This window comes from Daphnia pulicaria, chromosome 1, assembly GCF_021234035.1.
Source record: "Daphnia pulicaria isolate SC F1-1A chromosome 1, SC_F0-13Bv2, whole genome shotgun sequence".
Lineage (NCBI taxonomy): Eukaryota > Metazoa > Arthropoda > Branchiopoda > Diplostraca > Daphniidae > Daphnia > Daphnia pulicaria.
In genome coordinates this window covers 14860273-14881898 of record NC_060913.1, presented here as the reverse complement: position 1 = coordinate 14881898, position 21626 = coordinate 14860273, and the positions used below count along the sequence as shown (strand labels likewise).

General features: G+C 40.2%; 4 protein-coding genes across 10 annotated transcripts in view; 3 read left to right on the top strand and 1 right to left on the bottom strand.

Annotated features, from left to right (window-relative positions):
* The first annotated feature begins 578 nt into the window (after nt 1–578).
* Nucleotides 579–5330, top strand: LOC124332684 (N-alpha-acetyltransferase 15, NatA auxiliary subunit-like). Its single transcript, XM_046788905.1, has 15 exons — nt 579–859; nt 937–1021; nt 1094–1356; nt 1421–1555; nt 1624–1771; nt 1851–2246; nt 2313–2488; nt 2547–2699; nt 2774–2902; nt 2965–3178; nt 3506–3747; nt 3819–3927; nt 3999–4259; nt 4370–4467; nt 4542–5330. Exons 1-15 carry the CDS (start codon nt 803–805, stop codon nt 4761–4763), a joined length of 2688 nt encoding a protein of 895 aa, XP_046644861.1. The 5' UTR covers nt 579–802; the 3' UTR covers nt 4764–5330.
* Nucleotides 5331–5334: 4 nt separating this feature from the next.
* On the bottom strand, nt 5335–6510 carry LOC124336867 (deoxycytidylate deaminase-like). The gene is made up of 5 exons (XM_046790748.1): nt 6271–6510; nt 5953–6188; nt 5770–5882; nt 5649–5709; nt 5335–5576 (listed from the first exon to the last, which is right to left on the bottom strand). Exons 1-5 carry the CDS (start codon nt 6399–6401, stop codon nt 5467–5469), a joined length of 651 nt encoding a protein of 216 aa, XP_046646704.1. The 5' UTR covers nt 6402–6510; the 3' UTR covers nt 5335–5466.
* Nucleotides 6511–6762: 252 nt separating this feature from the next.
* Nucleotides 6763–11211, top strand: LOC124333641. Of its 2 annotated transcripts, none has more exons than XM_046788983.1 (10): nt 6763–7052; nt 7279–7396; nt 7504–7682; nt 7762–8466; nt 8539–8583; nt 8657–8818; nt 8894–9013; nt 9089–9393; nt 9518–9807; nt 9968–11211. In XM_046788983.1, the coding sequence occupies exons 2-10, from the start codon at nt 7329–7331 to the stop codon at nt 10014–10016; spliced, it is 1923 nt and encodes a 640-aa protein (XP_046644939.1). In that variant the 5' UTR covers nt 6763–7052; nt 7279–7328; the 3' UTR covers nt 10017–11211. The 2 variants fall into 2 exon arrangements, with proteins under 2 accessions (XP_046644939.1, XP_046644940.1); XM_046788984.1 differs by having other exon boundaries at nt 6764–7052; nt 9521–9807.
* A 618-nt stretch (nt 11212–11829) lies between these two features.
* LOC124330408 (fat-like cadherin-related tumor suppressor homolog) overlaps nt 11830–21626 on the top strand; it is a 74733-nt gene continuing 64936 nt past the window's right edge. For 4 of the 6 annotated variants that reach the window (XM_046788714.1, XM_046788713.1, XM_046788716.1 and 1 more), the window contains exon 1: nt 18370–18862. The gene's annotated coding sequence lies outside the window, so the exon portion shown is untranslated. Of the gene's footprint in view, nt 12431–12553; nt 12735–18369; nt 18863–21626 lie in introns of those variants that run through there. The other 2 variants (XM_046788712.1, XM_046788715.1) reach the window with 2 other exon arrangements.

Here is a 21626-nt window from a genome sequence, read left to right as displayed (position 1 = left end):
AAGCTTTAGATATTTAATGATATTTATTAGATCATACTATTACTATTTATTAACATCTCAGTTCAATAGAAAGGGACTGTACAATGTGGGGGAAATTTACTAAAAAAATGTGTTTTTTTTTCAATAGTAATGACACCTATTAATTGTGAGTGGGTACTTTCTTTAAGACTGATGTTGACTTGTTTGATTCTTAATCTTCTGTCAACATTCTTTCTCTATGAAGTCCTCATTCAAAATGGATTGTGTCCTTTGCAATTTTATTTGACAAGTAATTCGTAGTTACTCTAAGCAAGCAAAAAGATGTTCATGTTATGTTATGATAATGTTGAACTTAAACGGATTAATCTTTCATGAAGAAAAAACGATAAAAATGAACATTTTGACAGAGAAAAAGTGAGTGACAAGTCAACAACATATGAAGTTTAATGATTTTCGTCTGCTACCGTATCGATTATCGATTAGAATATTGTTTTGTTGATTTCATTTTATAATGCACTAATTAGAGAAATAATATCCCAGTAATAATTTATAGTTTATTTTTTTTGTCTCTCCTTAAAATATTAGGACACATCAGTCTGATTTGTCAAATAACGCGGTGTACATCCGAATCTTGGAATACGGTGTTGAGCGACGGAAAGAAGGGGGTTCACCAATTTCGGCCATCTTTAGCGAAGTAAGCACGAGGCTTTTTCACGGTTAACCTGTGTCATCATCGGTTGAAAAGAAACCGGCATTTAATGGTTTTGGGAAACAAATTTTGATACTTCACTGCGAGAACAGGATATTCATCCTCATTAAAAAGATGCCTTCCAGTCAGCCTCTACCTCCCAAAGAAAATGCCCTGTTTAAAAGAATTCTGGTAGGGTGTTTATTTGGAGAAAAAAAAAATGTTGTGCTAGCCTCAATTAATCGTTCGAAATATTGTGATTTTTACAGAAAAGTTACGAACAAAAGCAGTATAAAAATGGACTTAAGTTTGCCAAACAGATTCTCAGCAATCCAAAGTTTGCTGAACATGGAGGTACTCTCTGGAGCTATTCATTTACTTTATATTTATGTATTCTTATTATTTATTTAAAAATTTTCTGTTTAGAAACCCTCTCAATGAAAGGTTTGACTCTCAATTGTATGGGAAGAAAGGAAGAGGCTTATGAACATGTTCGTAGAGGTCTTCGTAATGATCTCATGTCTCATGTCTGTTGGCATGTGTATGGGCTATTACAGAGATCAGATAAAAAATACGATGAGGCAATCAAATGCTACAGGAATGCATTGAAATGGGATAAGGATAATGTTCAAATTCTAAGAGACTTGTCACTACTTCAGATCCAGATGCGTGATCTTGAGGGATATAGAGTAAGTGATCAGTAATTTAACTATCATTCCTATTTTTATGTTTGTTGCTTTTGAAATTTGAAAGGATACAAGGTATTCTCTCTTGAGGCTACGACCTGGCCAACGAGCTTCTTGGATTGGATTTGCCATGGCTTACCATCTACTTCATGATTATGACAATGCTCTCCAAGTTTTAGACGATTTCAGAAAAACTCTTACCGTGAATACCCTTGAGTCAATTCATAACACATTCAAACAATGTTATTATTATTTTTTTTCTCAATATAGAAATCCAGCTATGACTATGAGCAGAGTGAGCTTTTACTCTACATGCATCAGGTTATGTTTGAAGGTGGTCTTTATCAGAAATCTTTGTCTCACCTTCAACAATTTGAAGAACAAATTTGTGATAAATTGAGTTTAATGGAAGCTCGAGGTACCTGGCTCATCGAAACCATAAAAACAAACAACACAGCAGACCGGCAAAATATTAATGTCTCATATTTGATTTTTAGCACAACTCTACCTCAAGCTCGATCGCCAGAAAGATGCCGAAGAAGAATACCGTAAATTGCTAAAACGCAATCCGGATAACCGGCAGTATTACTTTGGATTAGAAGAAGCTCGTGGACTGACCAATGAAGATATAAAGCTGCAAATGTATGCCGAGCTTCGCGAGTCTTATCCACGGGCCATTTTGGCCCGAAGAATACCACTTAGTTATGCCAGTGGAGAAAAGTTTCGTAGTTTGGTAGACCAATATCTACGTCACGCACTGCACAAGGGCGCTCCTCCTCTATTTGTCGATTTACGTTCGCTGTACGCCCAACCAGGAAAAGCAGCCATAATCGAGGAGCTCTTACTCGGTTACATAGCTAGTTTAATTAAATGTGAACGATTTGACGAAAAAGGTTTGTCTACTATTTTCGAGTCTTTGTTGAGTTCTTATGGGTAATGTTGAATTAATTTGAATTTAGATGTGAAGGATGGTCCAGCAGAACCGGCTTCAGCCATTTTATGGACTTACTATTATCTAGCCCAGCACTACGATTTTCATAAGGATTCCGCCAAAGCGTTGCATTATATTAATTTGGCCATTGATCACACTCCGACGTTGATCGAGCTCTATGTGACGAAAGGACGACTGTTTAAGGTTAGACTTGCCATTCTTTTTTTCTTTTAGTTGAATTAAATATCATTTACTATCATAGCATGCTGGAAACCCTATCGAAGCTTACCGCTGTTTAGATGAAGCCCAGTCTTTAGACACTGCCGATCGGTATATCAATTCAAAGTGCGCAAAATATATGTTGCGGGCAAATCTTATCCAAGAAGCAGAAATGACGTGCTCAAAATTTACGAGGGTCAGTTTTCTTATCGCTTGTGCCGTAATATCATTTGATAACCCCACGATTTATGTAATTCATGGCTACTACAGGAAGGGGTGTCGGCCATGGAAAATTTGAATGAAATGCAGTGTATGTGGTTCCAAACAGAATGCGCCGTGGCTTATCAACGCATGGGGAAGTGGGGAGAGGCATTGAAAAAGTGCCACGAAGTCGAAAGGGTAATTTAAGAATTTAATACTATTCATTTAAAATCACGAGTATAATTTAAAAATTTATGTAGCATTTCGTCGAAATCATCGAAGACCAATTCGACTTTCATACGTATTGCATGCGTAAAATGACTTTGCGGGCTTATGTCGGTTTGTTACGACTTGAAGACGTATTGCGCTCACACCCTTTCTACTTTAGCGCTGCACGATGCGCCATCGAAGTTTATTTGCATTTGCACGACCACCCACTTCAAGACGAACCAACGAAGGAGGAGCTTCAAGAAGGTAAGGAGCATTATTTAAGTTTATTTTCTTGAAATCGTGCGAATTTTAGTGAGTAAAAGAAACACAAACGTCAGCGTGTCCTTTTCTTGGGTTAAGAGGTACAATACGTTCTCACGTTATGGCAGGCACTAAATTATCGGTCTGGTGCCAATCGCATATTACAGACTCATAAATACTGGTGCGGAAGAATGATCTTGGTTAGCTTATGCTGGTGAAATCGAGCACCTTGTTTCTCTTATAGCGTTAGCTCTTATTCGTCCTTCTTTATTATCTCATTTTGGATATTAGACATATCTAATCGTATTTAACATTTACACAAATGTCTAGCTTCTCTACCACCTTTGGAATTGAAAAAATTGCGTGCCCAGCAACGCAAGGCTGCCAAAAAGGCAGAGCAAGAAAAACAGGAGAAGCTGCTTCAACAGCAGCGTGAACAACGTGAGCGCGAGCAACGGGAACGGGAACAACGAGATCCGCATAGTCACCACCAGAAACGAAACCATAATCAACAAGATAAGGAAGCCGATGCTCCACCTGTCGACGACTTGCAACCACAGAAATTGGCCAGGGTACGCCTGTTTTTTATTTGCGTGTTTTTGTTTCACCCAACGTCATTTGTCTTTGTTTTCCTGAATTACAGGTTGAAGACCCACTCGATCAGGCCATCAAATTCCTGCAGCCATTGCAGGAATGGGGCTCTAATCATATTGAAGTCCATTTATTGGCTTTCGAAGTTTATTTGAGAAAAGGTATTTGATTCACTTTCGTTTGTTGTGAAACAATGAGGTCGTCATGTTGTTTTTCTTTTTATTATCATTAGGCAAGCCTCTTCTGATGCTTCAATCGGTAAAGCGTGCCTTAAAAGTAGATCCCAACCATCCACAGGTGCACTCGTGTCTCATCCGATTGCATCGTTTCCTCACCAAAGGTGACCTGCTCAGTGAGAATGTTTCCCACCCTGCCGTCGCATCGGTGTTGAATAGTGAAACCCAGCCGTTGTTCTCTAACCACAACGACGCCGAACAGCTCAATAAAGAATTCTTGGAGCAAAACAAAAACTCTCTCCCTCATCTACTGCAAGGTCACTTTTTAAACAATAACAAATTGAAATTAATTTACGAGCTAGTCTAATTCTGTCAACTCTATATATTAATTTACAATTTGTTTTTATGGTTAAATCGTGATCGACAGGAGCTAAAATGATGTGCTTTCTCAATCCCACCCGCGAAGCCGAAGCCGTTGCCCTTGTTTCCCGGTTTTCGGACGCCTATCAGGGCATAACGGTTCAGGTATTGTTGTGTTTTTATTATTTTCAAAGCTTTATTATTCATTCAGTTTCCTTTCTGTTTAATGGCTTCCGTAGACTTGCTCGGACATTTTGAAAGCGTTTCAGAAGGGTGAATTTGGAGAGGCAGGTCGTCAAGAAATTGACAATTTCAAAACCCTTTGTCACCAGCGCATGCCCCACGCCGTCGACTTTTTTTCTGGTCAACAAGTTACTCCCTCCGCGAATCACAATCATACGGTGGAGGAAGTATTGACAAATCACGTCTCTAATTTGACAGTTGAAGACGGAACCAATTGAAATCCACTTAATTCAATATGAAGAACATTCAAAAGTATCAACATCAATGAGAAAAAATTAGGTATATGGTTTTTAGCCGAGGCGGTTTCACTTCTGTCTTTATTGTGGTCTTTCTATTTTGGGAGGGTAAGAAGAAAACAAACCTCAGAAGCGGAAATACTTTTGTCGTCTGCTCTAACACTGAAAGTTCGGGATTTCTTTACATTTAGAATGCTCGAATCACATACCCCAGCCATGGAACAACAATTTGTTTTGTTTATTTTTTTTTCGTCAACAGTAACAAGTCCTTTGTGTGCCTTGGCTGGAAGTGAAAGTCAGAATAATCGTTTTTGAAACCAATACATTTTTCTCAGTTAAATTAAAATAAATTCCTAATTGGTTTTTTTTGCTTTAGTAAAAAATTCTGTTTTTGTCTCGGTAATCTCTTAGGCGCGCTAACAGTTAATTTCTATTCTACCCTTTTGTTTACTTTTCTTTTGTCACCCCTCCATGAGCTAAGGAGTGAATTGGCGCGTTTATGGCATGAAAGTTGTGTGTGAAGAGATGAATACACAGTGTAGAACCTTTGCAGTATCGTCAAGCTAATGTATTAGATAAAACAACCAGGTTTTAATGTACGTTAAAAATAGGAAAAACAGTTTTACCAAGTTTGATGAGATATCATTGTCAGAGCATTGAAATTATCTTTTAAATTCTACTTTAGTTAAATTGATATGTTCCAGTCAATTTCTTCAAAATCAATCACAATTTTAGAATTCTTTGGCACAAACTGTTGACACTTAACACCTGCCATACTGAACATCATTTTAGATGCTGAAAATAATAATAAAAATAATAAAAAATAATAAAAAATAAAAATAATAAAAATAACCTAAAAATAATAACCTTCAGTGGATGGCTTGTTTTTATGTTTGTCAGACATGTACACAACTTGTTTAATTCCAGCCTGAATAATTATAGATGTGGTAAGAAAATATGAATAAATTTATTTTAGAACTTGTAATACCTGGATGATTAATTTGGCACACTCATTGCATGGAAAAAGGGCCACGTACAATGTACAGCCTCTTAAATCTGCAGTATTTTTATTCATAATTGCATTCATTTCAGCATGGCATACTAAATAGTAAAGAGTAAACAAGTGTTTTTTTTTAGATAGATTTTTCATTTTTAGATTTTAATTACTTACCATACATATACTTGGTTTCAAGTGGTTGAGAAGAATTTTTTCCCCAAGGCAAAATTTCGTCACTGCAACCAATAGGCATTCCATTATAACCAACACCTACAATTCTGTTATTTGAGTCAGTTATGCACGCTCCAACTTGTGTACATGGATCTTTGCTTCTCATTGCAGCAAGAAAGGCAACAGCCATGAAGTATTCTGGCCACTCTAAGTAATCATCTCTTTTTTTTTCAAGATCTCTGTAATTGAGAGCAATGCATGAAGGTAAAATAGGCCAAAAAGTAACTTAAAGACTGACAGATGTGATTTAAATGACCTTACCTAACCTTTGTCCTACTCGAATCTTTGCTATCAGTTCCAACGGTTCCATTATCGACGACGGACAATTCCATTAACGATTCGTGCAACGATCTCTTGTCATCTAAAACTTTCTCAGATAATTCGGCACTCATTTCCTGTCAAAAGTATCGTGTAAGTTGACTACTTCAACCTTCAACTCAACTTGCCACTAGCAACTCAGCTCAGATGATCTTATATGCGCAGACGGCCAATTCAAAATACAACTCTTATGTGATTGGACACTTAATAATTGCCAAGCTGCCAGACTCATTAGTAGTTGTTCATTAACTTTGATTGACTAATGTATTTTTTTTATTATGAATTGAATCAGAGATTTAATTTCGTTCCTTCGTCAATATATTTTTAAACTACGATATTTAGCTGACGTAGTTATTATTCAGTTGTGGTTTTTAAAATAAATCCGCCCTCCGCTCATTTGTTAGCCTAGTTTTCTGACAATTACACCAGATGGCAGGAATATCAGTTGAATTAGGCGGTCTGTCTCTGTCATGTCCATGTCAACAATCATGGTTGTTTCTGCCTTATAAAATATCAATCATACATCTTCTTTGAAATTTCCTTGAAGGCCATAACAATCGATCCTGATAGTAATTTTGAGAATATGACATTTTGTGAATAACGTTTCTGTGTCTGGCTCAAGGAGTACTGTCATTCAATGTTTATCAACTCGCGAGGTATTAAGTCATTCAAGTGCCAGTTGGTGCATTCAGTGCATCACAGTTGTCCAAACCATTAAATTCAAGGTAATTTGAGGAACTGTTTTTGTTTTACTGAAAAAAATTACTAAAATATGTAAAGGTTTCATAAATTTATGTCTTGCATGTTTTTTTAGATATAAAATTATCTTATATTAGAATTGTATGTGTAATTGCACAACATCGCCTGCCAGTGATTGAGCATACATTAAGAATTTGTGTCAACAAATAACAATTTTATCCATGTGTGTAACGATTATTGAATTATTCACAGTCCCAACAGGTGATCAACAGAAAGCTTCAGACAGAGAAGAAGTTCATGAAATGTTACAATTAGAATATTTCTCGCTTATTCCCATTAATGAATTGGAGAATGCTGACGAGAATACATGGTAAGTAATTCCACAGCAGCTTTATTTATTGATTTTTCATGCAGGATCATTTATTTTCCTGTGTGACCTTTGTTTGGTCAATGTTTATCATATGTTAATGTTTCAAGGTTGTATGTGTTGCACATCCGTCCTCAGAAATTGGTTCATGTTCCGCCACCAATTAATATCACACTCCCTGGTCTAAATTCAACAATCAACCTGAAGGACAACTCACAATGGCTCGATAATCTAAGTCCAGGAGATATCCTTCTCCAGGATGTATTAGTCACAGAAACATTTTCTGAAAGTAAGAATTTACATTTCTTGTCTTTTACAGAATGATTTCTGACCAAGTTTTCTATTTAACGCTTTCTATTTTTTGCCAGATGATCAGACAAAAATCATAGATACTCGGACATTTACAAGACCCCGAAAAAATCGATTTTCGCCATCCCTTTTACAGCCAATTTCCCAGCGGGATGAAAGTTCTCAGTTAAACAATACTTATAAGGCGGGAGATACGTTAAACGGGGCCGATGTGCTGAATGCTACGGTCATCATCGACGAACCATCGACGAAAATCAAGTTGAACACTACATCTACAGTGCAAGGAGAATTGAATGCCACTTTCCCGGTGGAGCTGAATGGACCAACGGAAGAGGAGTTGAGTCCATGCAACAACAACGTTTACAACTTGAATAGTACCTTTCAAACGCAGCCAGCAGCTTCCGACCGCAGTTATTCAGTGGGTCCCGCGCCTTCCAAGACGGTTTTGAATGCCACTTACGTGGAAGACGAACCAGTGCAAGGTCCCATAACATGCCTGGACGAGTTGGATGAGCTGAACGAAATAGAAGACGAAGACCGGTGTGATTTCAACGAAGATGGCTTCCGCAAACCTTTGATGCGCGGTGCTGTGCCAAAACGACCGTTGATCCGAACTTCAACGTGGAATTACGAGCTGACCGCTTCGCCAAAGAAAGAAATCACTCCCCCTTCATCTAAGATCACCCCACCTTCTTCCAAAATCACTCCTCCCGGAGCCAACGGACTAAAGGATATCGAACAAATGGCCAAGCATCAAGAAGACAGTAATTTAACGGCTAGAAATCGTGTCTGGTGTAACATTTAGATAAACCGTTTTCTTTTAATTCCTTATACAGTTTTGGCACAAACCTCGACGCCAATGGGTCAACGCCGTTTTACTGGTAGAAAAAAAAAATAACTTTGAATTTCGCTTTCTCTTAGCGCTGAAGGCTTATCGTTCTCTTGTTTCATTAGCATTTCAGAGATCAACTGAGGTGGATCATAATTTAGGGTCACCCATTATCAGTCTGGCAGAAGGCATTGTCAATTTCGGCCCGCCCATTCCCCTGAGGGAGTCTATAGTCGGGAACGCCAATTTAGACTCGACACTGGACAATTCCAACAATCGTACCCGAGGTGAATAACTCAGTGACATTAACTTCACCTTCTTGTACTGATTAGGAACTTGTTTTTTTCCACGCTTACGTAAAGGTATCCAAGGGCATCTCACATTTGATAAATCTCAAAACTCTGTCGAGAACCAATCCGATTCACCCTCCAGTCCAGCCAGCAGTCCGTATAGTTCGCAATCTCTCGAGAGTGAAACGGGCGGTAAGCTGAAAATTGATTTTGTTCGTAATTGAAGAGCAACTTGATGTAGCGGATCATATTTTGTTTGATTTGCAGTCCCCGCAACAACTCAAGAGTTGATCCGGCGGAGCATGCCCAATTTGAACAATCAGTCTCGAATGCGATTGCCGCAACCTTCGTCTATGGCTGGGAATCTGAACCGACAGCACGGAAGTGATTCGGGATTGAGGCCACCTTCTATGGGTGGAGCTGTCCGGCCTCCTGTCCACAATGGCTCTGCTTTTGGATTGATGAGACCGCAGTTTAAAGTGCCCCAACCGCCACCTCCCGTCGAAACGGCCATGAAAACCACCACACACGGGACAGTAACGACGACGGAACCGGTTAGGTCCAGCCAAATGGTGAGAGACACGAACCAAAACCAGAAAATAAAAACAATAATAATAAAATAAAAACGAAAGAAATGGGTTGATTGACCCGTTTGTCTATTATGTCACATATAACAATAAATGTTTGAATTGGAAGCAGCTGCAGCAGCCAAGATCATCCGGAATTGCCCCTCCGGTGCGGAGCAGTCTCCTTCCCAATTCAACGTCAAAATTGAAACCCCTTCAATTAGTGGCTCCGCGGGCTAGTGGCGCTGCTTTGCCGGTCAAAGCTGTCGTCCCGGCGGCAAAGGCGTCGTCGGATGAACTCAACTCGACGGTCATCATGGAGAAACCATCAGTGGTACTCCCCCCAGCCGCCCCGGCTAATTCTGGCATTCCTCGCCCTTCCTCCATGTTGTCGAGAATTCCTATGCCGAGAACGATGAAGTAAGTCGGGGTTTTTCTTACTTTTCTTTTTAAAGCACCACACCCACATTTAGTCGTTTTTATTACGATAGCAACACCTTCGTTTTTATTTTTTAGTAAAAAAGGGAGGGGTAAACGAATCAATCAATAAACACTTGGCCCCTTTGCCTGTTTTCATTAGGTCTTCCATTCCGATGCCGGCTGCCAGGCCACGTGCGCCACATCAGTGACACCCAACACCTCCCACCGAATTGATTTTATTAACTCTCTCTCTCTCTCTCCTTGAAAAAAATAATAATAGCCCCTTTGTTTTTCTTTCATTTACAAAGAAGACACATTCACTCAAATGAAATGCTAAAATGAAGTTTATATGTCTTGAGACTGAGGTTTCGTATCATTCATCAAGTTGTTGGGTGTGTGTATGTGTGTGTGTGTGTTCGTTCAAACGCGCCGCCGTTGCAAAAATGAGCAGTGAAGGTAAAAACGACTGTGCCTTAACACCATCGTCAATTGATAGAACCCTCTCTGTTCTAAGTATATTTTTTCTTTTTTCAACTTTGGCTTACTTTTTTGTTTTTAAAAAATATGCTTCTATTTATAATTTTCATTAATTTTTCTTATTTACGGTCCCCAGTTTAATTTTTTTCTTTCTGGTGAGAACAAATTCTTCATTTCTTCTCTTTTTTTCTCGGCAAAAGAAAAGAAGAAATGAGATGTAATAACCCCGGCAAAAGAGAGCCAGATTGATCTCGCGTCAATGTGTGAAGTGCATCTAGAACTGGTGACACTTTTGGTTTGAATGTGAGATGGACCTTGAAGGGCTTATTTCTGAACGGGCGAACACACAACCACAGCAACAACAGCAACAACAACAAAAAAAAGACGATGTGGAAAGAAGCAGCAGCAAATGTCTCTCTCTCTCTCTTGCTCCTTGTTCCCATGTTTACAGCTTCGAATATGCTGTGATACGTTTTTTCATGGCTCTTAACGTTTCCCTTTCGCGTTTATTTTCGGGTTCTTTTTTTTCTTTCTTTTCTTGTGGCTTGTCTGTGCGTGACACCATCGGGAAAAAAGAAATAGAGAACCCTGGCCGCTTTTGTTGCAGTGCCCAATTCACTGGCTCACTTCTTCGCAGCCATTTCTATCGACGACGCGATGAGAAGACGGGGGAGAAAAAAAAAAAGAGAGGCTCCATGAAAGAAAAAGAAAGAAAAATGTCTGTACCCTTTTCTTCTTCTTTCGTGTTGTGTATAAAAAAGAAACTTAACTTAAAAAAAAAAAAAAAAAAACTTTTGGTATTTTCTTTTTTTCCCACCATTTTTTTTTATTTAAATATTTTTTACAAAATAAATATCGAATTCTTCCTTTTGAAGGAGCTGAACGAAGGATATAAAATACACTTGCTTTTTGGTTGGCTGTGGTAAGTTGTGTCTATAATAGTTTACCCGTACACATTTCATGTCGGCAGGCCATAAAAGACTTCACATTTTAATCTCCCGCTTTTCAACTTTGGTATTAGGTTAAAAAGAAAAAAGAAAACGTAACGACGGTATTAGTAGATCTTATATAGTCTCCCGATTTACGGCGATTTGCGATCGGATGAATGTTGTTGTGCCCCGCTATCGCCCGTCCGTGTTCTCCTATTTGGGGTTGCGTGGCGACGGTTGACTAGACTTTACGAGTTGTGGCAGCTGCTATAGCAGGCTATTATTCCCGACTAGTCTATCGTCTCAGGTTCTCTTTTCTTTCGTGCTTGCACCATTCAAATCGATCACTTGAGTGTGTGTGTTTAAACTCGAGGGCCTGTTACATCACGACCCCGTTCTTGATAGGCATTCCTGAAGTCTATTTTATTCTTTGGGGCCTTTTCTTTTAACAATAGAATTTTTTTTAATCGAATGAATCGTCTGGATTATTAACAGATTGAAATCGGTCGGCTGATTTCCAACCAGAACTAATTTTTTTTTTATCGTGTGCCTTCTGTTGGATTGGAAAATTGATCCCGAGAAAAATTCCCATCCGTCAGAGATATTGTCATCCATTCCCCATTTTTTTATTGTCGGGTCTCAAAACGATTTCCATTATAATTTTATTTCGTCAATCGATATTTTCTCTTTTTTAACGCTAGACGGTTGTAATCATCTTTTCTTATTGACTTACCCTCACGACTGTGTAATAAGAAGGAGTCACCGATGCCAGCCAAGTCCCTTATTGTAAGGAGTCACCTTACACACGTCGTTTTCCTCCGAATAGTTGTGAGAGCCTCCGGTACGGGACCCCCGTATAAGCCGCGTGGTTGTCGCTGTGGAGAAGAACATAAAAAATAAACCAACAAACAGAAAATCAGTGGGACTGAAAAAAGTCAGCTGGATGACGTACAATGCTGTGTCGACTGGAGCGATAAAATAAAGAAGAAAAGAAAAGGGGAAATCTGCTCCGCCAAAAGGTAAGACGGAAAAAAAGAAAACTAAAATCAAAAGGAGTCCATCTAGTAGTATCCATAATTCATGTTTCGTCCTAGGCGAGTTGGAACGAGTCACGTTTCCCGCGTTCCGAGGCGGGTGGCGACCGTGTCCGTTTTTCCCCGGCCCCGCGTGCTGCTGCTGCTGCTGCTGCTGCTGTCGTCGTTCCATCCACGAACCCGGTCTGTTATTCCGTCTGTTCAATCTGTGTGTGTGTGTGTGTTTTGTATTATAATTTATTCAGAAAATCCTATGCTATATAACCATGTGAACGTATGTATTTCTTGTCAAATATTTTGATATAGGGGATAGCGCGACCGGGGAGCAGCGCAGATGATCGTGCTGTGGTGTAAAGTAAGAAAAGCTCACGCTTGATTTATCATCGAAGGAGCGACCGAGAGAGAAGAGCGAGAGAAGAGAGAGAAAAAAAAATGTTACGCCAAGCAAAACGGGACCTCTTCGAACTCCTGTCACGCTCCGCGAGTGGTTCGTATAATATTACTCTTGTGTATATATCTTTGAAATGGATGTAGACGCGTGTATGTTTAAGTTGGACGTCTTAATAGCGGCATTCATCCCTTTCAACCCGTGTGATGATCGCAGGGGCCAGCAGCTCCTTTTTGTGTTTGCGGGGGGAAAGCTAAAAAAGAAGGAGAACAACACAACAGCTCTTGTAAAAACAAACATATAAATTTTGGTTTTTTTTTCTGGTCAGCTCACGGCTCGATTCTGAACCAGTCCCGCGTGAAATATGGCGGAACCGCCCGCTTCAAATTCTCTTTTTTTCTTTTCTTCTTCAAAAAATCCTTTTTTCATTTTTATTTTTATCAAAATAACGCGCTACTTTCTATTCGAATTAATGACTTGGAATGCGAGTTCTCTCTCCTTCACTTGATATTTTTGCTACTGCCGTATGAACTCGTTACAGTTGCAGTTAACGGTTCAGTCACGCCAAGCCAAAAGAATGGGCGAGGAGGTGAGCAAACTTGGCCCGTCTGCTAGGGGGTCGTTTATTCTCCACAGCAAAACACATTGCATTTGTCTGAACCTCTCTTTTTTGTTTTTGTTTTGTTTTTGTTTTTCTTAATTTACTGACTCTGGCGTCTTGTGTGAGCTGTGCAGCGTCGCGGGAATCTAAATCGCTCGTCGTTGTTTTTCTTGACCGAGACCGTTGAACGTTGAACACGGGATCCAATTGGAGCCGATGATCACGACCCAGACGGAATTCTTTCGATTTTTGTTTCTTTCTCTTGAAAAACCAAAGGCGAATTTGATCCTTGGACCTACCTCGACGATCCATGCAATTATTTCGTGATCGCTACTCACGGTTACTTCACCCCAATTTCCCGATAACTATTGGGATTCGTTTTGCCTTGTCCCGGGGCTCAAACAGAAACAGTACAGCCGATTACTCAACGCTGAAATATTTGGGGGGGAAAAAAAGAATAAATAGGAAAAGATAATGGGACAAGTCTCCGAGTTGTCGCGATGACAGTTTGAGGCATTTGTGAACTACATCGAATATTTTCCCTTTTGTTTTGGGTTGATATCTTTCCTATCATGTCACGATAGCATAACTCAGCGTATAGGGAACGTGCCGGAGAAGTCTCGCTATACTACACATGACAACACCGACAGAAATAGAATTCGACCGACAGAGCGGCCAGGGTAGTACTGCCCATCTATCGAAGATGTATTTATAAAAATGAGAGGCTTTTTTATTTCTTTTGAAAAAAAAGGAATGGGGGGGAAGAGACCGAAACAAACAGAAAAATAGTGTCACGAATTCAAGGCATATATGAGACGCGGCCGTCTCGGCGAGTTTATCAGATCGTCGCCATTCATCGATCGTTTCTCATCGCTCACGTCACCGATAATAAATATCTAGGGAGAAAAAGGTAGAAACAAATTTTTCAGTTTCCAAATCACATTTATTCGACCGCTGATGTTTTGGGGTCTGACGGACAAACAGATTTTCCCCCAGAAATGTGAATGAGTTATATCCTAATAGATTTTTTTCCATTTCATTTCTTTTTTTTCCCGTGTAGTACCAGTCGTTTTCTTTTATCCGGACGTTTCCCCCCACCATCTTTGCTGGCCATTTTTTCCCTCCCCTTTAAAACATAACACAAAACACCGTGAAGCTTTTGTCGTGTCCCAGTGAAGAAAGAGGAATAACACGTCCGTGTGTGTGCTGTCGCCCCTCTTATTTTTCTCGACTCCACAGAAGGAGAAATTCGAAAATTAAAAGCTTCGGGGATGGAAAAAAGAATAAGAAATGTTGCTTTCCTTTTTTGGGGAGTATAACACCGAGGGGTTGTAGAATACATGAATGTTGAATAGCTTATTGCGTTTAGATATACACTAGCTTGCTGGTAGTAGTGGTGGTAGTATAGATACATTTCAACGTTGTGACCTTCTACCCTTCCTTTTTGGGGTATTTCGAAATTCTTTTTCTTTTCTTTTTTTCAAAAACTGAAATTTTTGATTCTCTCAAAAAGGAGAGAGTCACTTGGGAAAGGAGCAGTCAAACAGCGACATGGTGTAGTAGTACCGCGTAGGAAATGTCGTAAATTAAATTCCAGGTAGCGTATACATATCAGTATATATAGTTTGGGTGACTATTCGTGCAACCGAGGATCATCTCCTTTTTTTTATCTCCATCTTTTTTCTTCCCTCCATTGGCCGGTTCTTATTTCTCGGAAAAATATATATATTTGGAGCTTTTAGTGATTTCGTCATCTTTATCAGATGTTTTTTCGCCTGTCTTATTTTACCATTAAGTTGGTCGAAACAATAGGAAAGAGAAAACTTGTTGAAGTGCATCCGGCTCGCGTGATTATTCCCCCCCCCCCCCACTCATCCAGTTCAAATGAGCGAACCGCTACTCGTTCAGAGTATATACTTTGTTGTTTTCTTTTTTCCAAAATTGAACCCCTTCTCGACTTGTTGAAAATTTCATTCTTTGACACTCGACCACTCCCCGCTCCTTAGCAGTTGATAAATTATTTATTGACTAAATTTTTTTTTCTTTCTTCTGGGTTCTGACAAAAACTATGAAACGAGGGGGAATACATTTTAAAAAGGTGTCTTGCCGTGTCGACTCGCAAAGAGTTGCGTGTCGCTTCAGTTCAGTTTGTCATCGCCCCAGTCATCTTTTCGAATCTTTATTCATGACTTGATGGCCCCTGCTGCTGCTGCCATTATCAGGGATGAAATGTTTCAGGACCCCAATAGCCCTTCTTGACTTGTTCCATTGTTAATCGTGCCTTCTCACCAGAAAAGCTTTTAGCGACCCGTTTTCTAGTTGTTGTTCCTTTTTTTTTCTTTCGAGACTCGGATCATTTTATAATGAAAAGAGTTTCCCAACAAAACTTTCAATTGAAAATTTGTTTTTAAAGAGCCTTCCAAACGAAAAACACGCCCAAAGAAGAAAATAAGAAAGAAAAAAACGACAGAATAACAACATTTAGAGCGCGTCCGTCGGACCGGTTATATAGACAGCAGACGACGGTTAATGAACGCAACCCAATGCTTGTCGCGGGATTTGTTTAGAAAAGACTTCAATCTGTTGTCAGCAACGTTATAAATATGTGTCTATACAACTGACTAGAGTGTGATTAAAGACATGAAGCGGGATTGAATTGCGAGATAAGCTATTTAAAAAAAAAAAAAAAAAACGAGCAGCAGCCAAACAACATTCGGACCGCACTTTCTTCTTCTTGAGCTCAGAGGGTGACAATTGTCGGGGAGGGAAAGCGGCCCCTGCATGTCGAGAAAGATGGAAGATTGGCAGCACTTAATGTTGTTGTGTTTGTGCGTCTGACGACAGATGCAACGGCGTTTGGCTGTTTGGGTTGCGCTTTTGTTGTGCGGGAATCGAGGCCAATCATCATAGGGGACTCAACAACGGTTCAGCAGCAACGTGGAGAGAGAGTCACGGTGGCATTCGAGATAGTCATGATGTCCCTGACTGGCCAGTCAAAAGAAGGAAAAACATTATCAAGAATTTTCCCCCCTTTCAAAATTAAAATAAGTTCTCCATCATGTTCCCTTCCAAGTTCTCTGGTTCCGTATTATGTTGCGCAAGATTTCAGAAATGATGAGGGCTGAAATACGAAGATACTCCCTCATGTTAAGTAGAGCCATATCCGCAGTTGCTGGAAATATTCACTCTATCCATCCAGACTTGTGTGCTGTTTCGGTTTTATGGCAGGAAATAGCTGAGCTGCTGTATATATCCCCGCACGACTTTTTACGACTTATCAAAAAAGGAGATCGATTGAATGTTGTTGTTGTTCTTGTATAACCCTACATCTACGGTCGTTGCAAATCGCCTGGTATTTTCAATGTCAAACTGACAGTTGCCCTTTGTTGAACTTTCTCATTCTTCTTGTCCTTATTCCTCTCTCCGATCGTCGTCGCCCCCCAGTCAGAGTTTGAACGTTATACAACGGGCCAGTCTCAGCGCACGAGTAGTACATAAAACATGGAAGAGTTTTTGATGTTGTCGCATCGTCGAGATGATTGTTTTTGAGATATCGCGCGCGAACATGTCGTCGACCCTTAAGCCAACTACTACTCGTTTGATCGATCGAATCGATGCTATTTACGAGCAACTTTCAGATTATATCCCGTGGCAGTTTTTTTGTTGTGACTATTCCAAAGTGCTTTTTCCTGTCCCGTTTAAAAAAGAAACGAAAAGAAAAACAAAACAAGAACGTCTCTCTCTCTCGTCAAAAACGATGGCGAAACTTGTCTATTGTTTATATACATATAGACGCGGGGGCCAAGAGCTAGTTATTTACACACGCACTCGTCGTCTGGCTGGCTTTTGCAGTTTAATCGTAATGTGTTTAGATATCGCAGTGTCGTATCCGGCTCTCAACTGGTAACTATACTCTATAGTATGTACTCTACTACCACCACTACTACCGTGTTTATTATTAGAGTAGTTTCGGCGAAAGCTGGACTGTTATTGGTTCTGTTATCACAAACGAACGATTGGCCATTTGCTAAATTAACGTCCAGGATTTTTATAAGTGCGGAGAGGGGAAAGGCGGCGACGGGAAAATCCAGTCCGCCATATAAACTAAGCCACTTGGTTTCTTTTGATGATGATAATAATAATAACGAGAAGGCCAACGGGATTTTTTTTTTTTTTGTGATAAGTCACCAACAGAGAGGAGAAAACTCGATCGTGACGACAGCATCGTGATAAATTGATTCAACGCTCGTGTGTGTCGAGGGAACTGGTTGGTTGCCCCTTCCATCTTTTTTTTTTCATTTGATATTTTCTTTATGCTTGGCACGGTCCAGTTAAGACGATCATTTTGCATTACGAGAGAACACGCCGAGATCGGAATGCGCCGTGTTCTTGTCGTCTAATCGGGCGCGAGGTACCAGCCGGAGCAATTTTTATTTCGATTTACTACACACTGCGGCGACAATTGCTAAGGTCTGACATGGGAAAATCGAAAGTTTATCGCGCTCCTGTTGGCCGTTTTGTGGCGACCGGAATGAAAGTGAGGTGACACACATTCGAATTCCTTTTTTTGTCTCTCTTCTTGTTGACTGAATTATACTGTCCCCTTCCTTGATTTGCACAATAATGCGCTTTCAATCGTAAATAAGGCTTTCAGACCGGCATTTTTAATCTTATTCCAAAGTTCCCCCCTTCTTTTTTTCTTCTTCTTCTTCTCTTCTTTTTAATCAACGTCGGAATTTTTACAACGGCAGTTGATTATCACGGCTCACGTGCATGTCATGTACATTAGTCGCCCAATTTCATTTTTTCTTCCTTTTTCATTTTGGTCGTTGCACTCGACTTTTGAAACAATTATTTCGACACAAGTAAGGAATATACATAATAATCATTACAGCCATAAACCTCCTTTCGCAAATGACAATTTCCATCTCCCGCAGGCCGCTGGATATAGATGGCAGCACTCGTGATATTCTCGATTCTCTTTTTCCCCTAGCGGCAAGAATTGGTTGTATTTCCGTTTGGCGCGTCGTATAGTCCACAATCCCCCCCTTCTCTCCTCCTATTCCATCGCCTGCCCGCCTGCTGCTGCCGGGTATAACAAAGCCCGCGCCAAGTCTGGAGGATTTTTCTCTCAGACGAGTCAGTGGACGCTTGGCAGTCGTGGAGAGTGAGCGTGCTTTTAAGTGAGTGGTGTCGTGTGTGTGTTTGTGCGTGCGTCGTGTTTTTGCCTTGTTCCCAAATGAACTGAACAAATAAAAATTTACTGTTGGGCCGCAGCACATTCATCCATTTTATACATTACAACAGCGGGGCCCCTATTACTCAGAGAAGGAGGGACGCCAACTTGTATTTTTGTCAAAGGCCAAAAGTGTCAGCGTGGTTTTTGATCGTTTTGTGTGTGTGCTGAGAAAAGAAGTAGCCATTTTTTGGCGGAATCCAAACCAGGAAAAAAACGGATTATCTACCTAGCCAAGAAGTTATTTAGAAAAGGAAATACACATATTTATTCGGGGGATTGTGAACAATCAACAGCTCGAGAGAACTCGTCTGCATTTCAAACCAACACCCCAAAAACGCACCAGCCAGCCAGCCAGCCCACCTCCGAAAGAGAGAGAGGAAAAATCAGGTTAGTTTTTTGAAGATTTTTTGGACTGGACTCAAAAAAAGTTTGGAGGTTTTGTTCTCGTTTTTTTTTTGTTGTTGTTGTTGGATCGTTTTTCTTTCGTGGAATATAAGAAGCCCGTCAAAGTGGAAGACTGGTTCTTCATCCAACTCTTTTTCCCAACCGTCCGTTGGTGGTAGCAACACGTGGCGAAACAACACACTAAAGAGTCTCACTTTTTCGTGATTTATTTTTTTCAAAAAATCTGGAAATAGTTTGGTGTTGAATTACCCTCGTAGGTGTTTTTTCTTCTTTTCTTGTCCGTGATGGCCACGAGGAAGCCCTCACTCACCTCCTGCGGGTTTCATACTTTACACAACATATTTGCTATGAATATATCTGACGAATTTGCATAATAGGATGCAGCAAGGTCTGTTTACCTACGATGTGACACACACACACGCACATTTTAGACGCCGTCTAGCGGAATGGAATCTTTATTTTTATTTCTGATTCCTTTTTTTTCTTTCCCCATTGTCTATCTGTTTTTGTATAGATATATTCCGTGCATCAACATTTTTGAGTTGTTGTTGTTCTCTTATTTTTCCCGGAACGTTTCCCGTCATTAATTCCCTCATTTTAGATGCATCAGAATTCAATAGCGTCTCCTTGCATTCATACGCAATTTTACCGGTATGTCGACAATTTCAGGATAGAACTGGATTGCATCAACAAAATGTCGACCGGTATCTATACGTATATCTCCCATTTCTGAAAGCCATAACCATATACTGCTGATAGACTTTGAACGGTTTGAAGAGTGCGGGGGGAAAGAAAGAAAGAAAAAGATATAAGACGCTGACGTCACACCCAACGAATCCAATTTCTTCTTCTTATACAGGGCGGTTGTGAAAGTTTTGACTTGTGTTTTTTCGTGTGTTGACGAAACCTTGCGCTGGGCTGTGTTGGTAGGGAGATCAAGGATTTTTGTTTTGTTTTTTTCTTAAGGGTTTTCTTTGAATTTTTCTGTCTCCTTGAAATAAGTGAAGATTGTTTTTTAATAAAACAATATTCCAGGGTGCAAGTCATCACCTATTTCACGCCCGACATCGTTTCCAGGTCACACTAGGAAACCCCGATAATTTATTGGAAAAAAGTCAAATGGTTATCTTTTTTTTTCTCTCCACATCTAATTAACCTTTTTTGAATTGAAAATTCCGTTCTTGTCCCGGCCGCTTGATTGGAGGCAATGTTTGAAATTTCTGATTTTTGTTTCTATCGTGATTGAAATAACCAATTCGTCGGGTCGATCCGTGTTTTATCCCACAACCACACGCACGCACAATCTAATTATTATTCGTAACAAACACACACACGGGAGTCGGTGTGTGTGTTTTACCTTGAGGGAGAATCTCTTCTCATCCCCCCCCCCCCCACCACAACGAAACAAATAAAAATAAAAAGGTTTGAGGGAATGTCAAAATCAGCTGAGATCCTGCAGGGCACGGAACACACTGTGTGCGGATAGAAACGATGATAATGCTGTTATTAGCTTGAAAGCTTCTCTTTTTTTCCCTTCCGTCCTTGTCGTCGACGTTCGCTAATGGATCAACAATATTATCCCAACAACGCAACACACCCAAAAAAAAAGAAATTATTACAACAGGCCCGGCAAGTTTTTGAATGACTCAACGCATCCCGCCAAAATTGGCCAATTAAGACGAATAAAAAAATAGAAAGGGTACACTGCGTTGTTGTTGTTGTTGTTGTAGTAGTAGTGCTAGTACATGTTGAACACGAGACGGACGGAAAGTTGTGTGTGTATTTTTGGGCGCTTCGGCTTTCCTCGTCCGTTTTTTTCTTGGTTCGTTCGTTGATGTGGCGCGCGTGCGAAACCTTCCTCACGGTCAAGTGGACGCAACGTGTTTTGGCTGTGTTAGTTACCAGCAATTGTGGTGGCCGTTGGTTCACGGCGCGTCAGTCTAACCTCCCAATTTTTGTTTTCTCTCCTTTTTCTCGGTGAAAAGGAAAACATTTTTTGATGGAATAAATTCACGTTAAAAGGGGAGAGAGAAAAAATCTCTTACAAATGTCGAAGGGTGTCTCTCAGGTAGAAGAATGGAAAGAAAACGGTAGGCCGCTTTTGTGACGCGTGTTTTCTATTCCGAGTTGCGACTCTTCTCTCTCTCTCCCCCTCTGACACAGTCACTCTATAGGTTAAATGATAACAAAAGATGGTGGACCTATAGGGAAATAATAATACGGGAAATATACGAATGAGAGAGAAGAGGGGGGAACGTCCATTTGGTTTGGTTCCCATCGACCGTGAAACGAGAAATGTACGTTTCCTTTTGATACTTTGAAATGTTTTTCTGGGGAGTTTCCATTTTGGTCCTCTCCTTTTTCCTTTCTGTTTTAAAATGAAGAAGAAGAAGAAGATGGGGATCAAACGCCACGTGTTTGGGGCAACCCAACAGATTCAACAACTTTTTTTTTCTCGGAAAATAAAAAGGACCTGACTGGCTGAGTGACTGACAGGCAGACAGATTGGAGGGAACGAAAAACTTGTTGTCGAACGAAAGTTCCAGCTAAAGAGAGAGAAAATAAAGTCCTAAAAAGAATCGAACTGTCTTCTTCTACTTGTTGTAAAACTTTGACGGATATGGCACCTCGGACTCTCATTAGCAACAGGTCGCTCGCTCTGCACATGTCGCCTTTTTTCGAGGTTGCAAGTGTGACCGCCAAGTGAGTCAACAACTAGTCCAGCTGTTGTTGGCCCCGAGATGTT

Excerpts from the sequence above, each read along its gene's own strand:
- LOC124332684 (XM_046788905.1), top strand. The coding sequence starts at position 803 with ATGCCTTCCAGTCAGCCTCTACCTCCCAAAGAAAATGCCCTGTTTAAA. Across the intron at positions 1,772-1,850 it reads GAGTTTAATGGAAGCTCGAG|CACAACTCTACCTCAAGCTC; the intron begins GTACCTGGCTCA and ends TTTGATTTTTAG. Across the intron at positions 2,903-2,964 it reads AGTGCCACGAAGTCGAAAGG|CATTTCGTCGAAATCATCGA; the intron begins GTAATTTAAGAA and ends AAATTTATGTAG.
- LOC124336867 (XM_046790748.1), bottom strand. The coding sequence starts at position 6,401 with ATGAGTGCCGAATTATCTGAGAAAGTTTTAGATGACAAGAGATCGTTG. Across the intron at positions 5,883-5,952 it reads TGAAACCAAGTATATGTATG|TATGCCATGCTGAAATGAAT; the intron begins GTAAGTAATTAA and ends TTTACTATTTAG. Across the intron at positions 5,710-5,769 it reads GTGCCAAATTAATCATCCAG|GCTGGAATTAAACAAGTTGT; the intron begins GTATTACAAGTT and ends ATAATTATTCAG.
- LOC124333641 (XM_046788983.1), top strand. The coding sequence starts at position 7,329 with ATGTTACAATTAGAATATTTCTCGCTTATTCCCATTAATGAATTGGAG. Across the intron at positions 8,819-8,893 it reads TTCCAACAATCGTACCCGAG|GTATCCAAGGGCATCTCACA; the intron begins GTGAATAACTCA and ends GCTTACGTAAAG. Across the intron at positions 9,394-9,517 it reads CGGTTAGGTCCAGCCAAATG|CAGCTGCAGCAGCCAAGATC; the intron begins GTGAGAGACACG and ends TTGAATTGGAAG.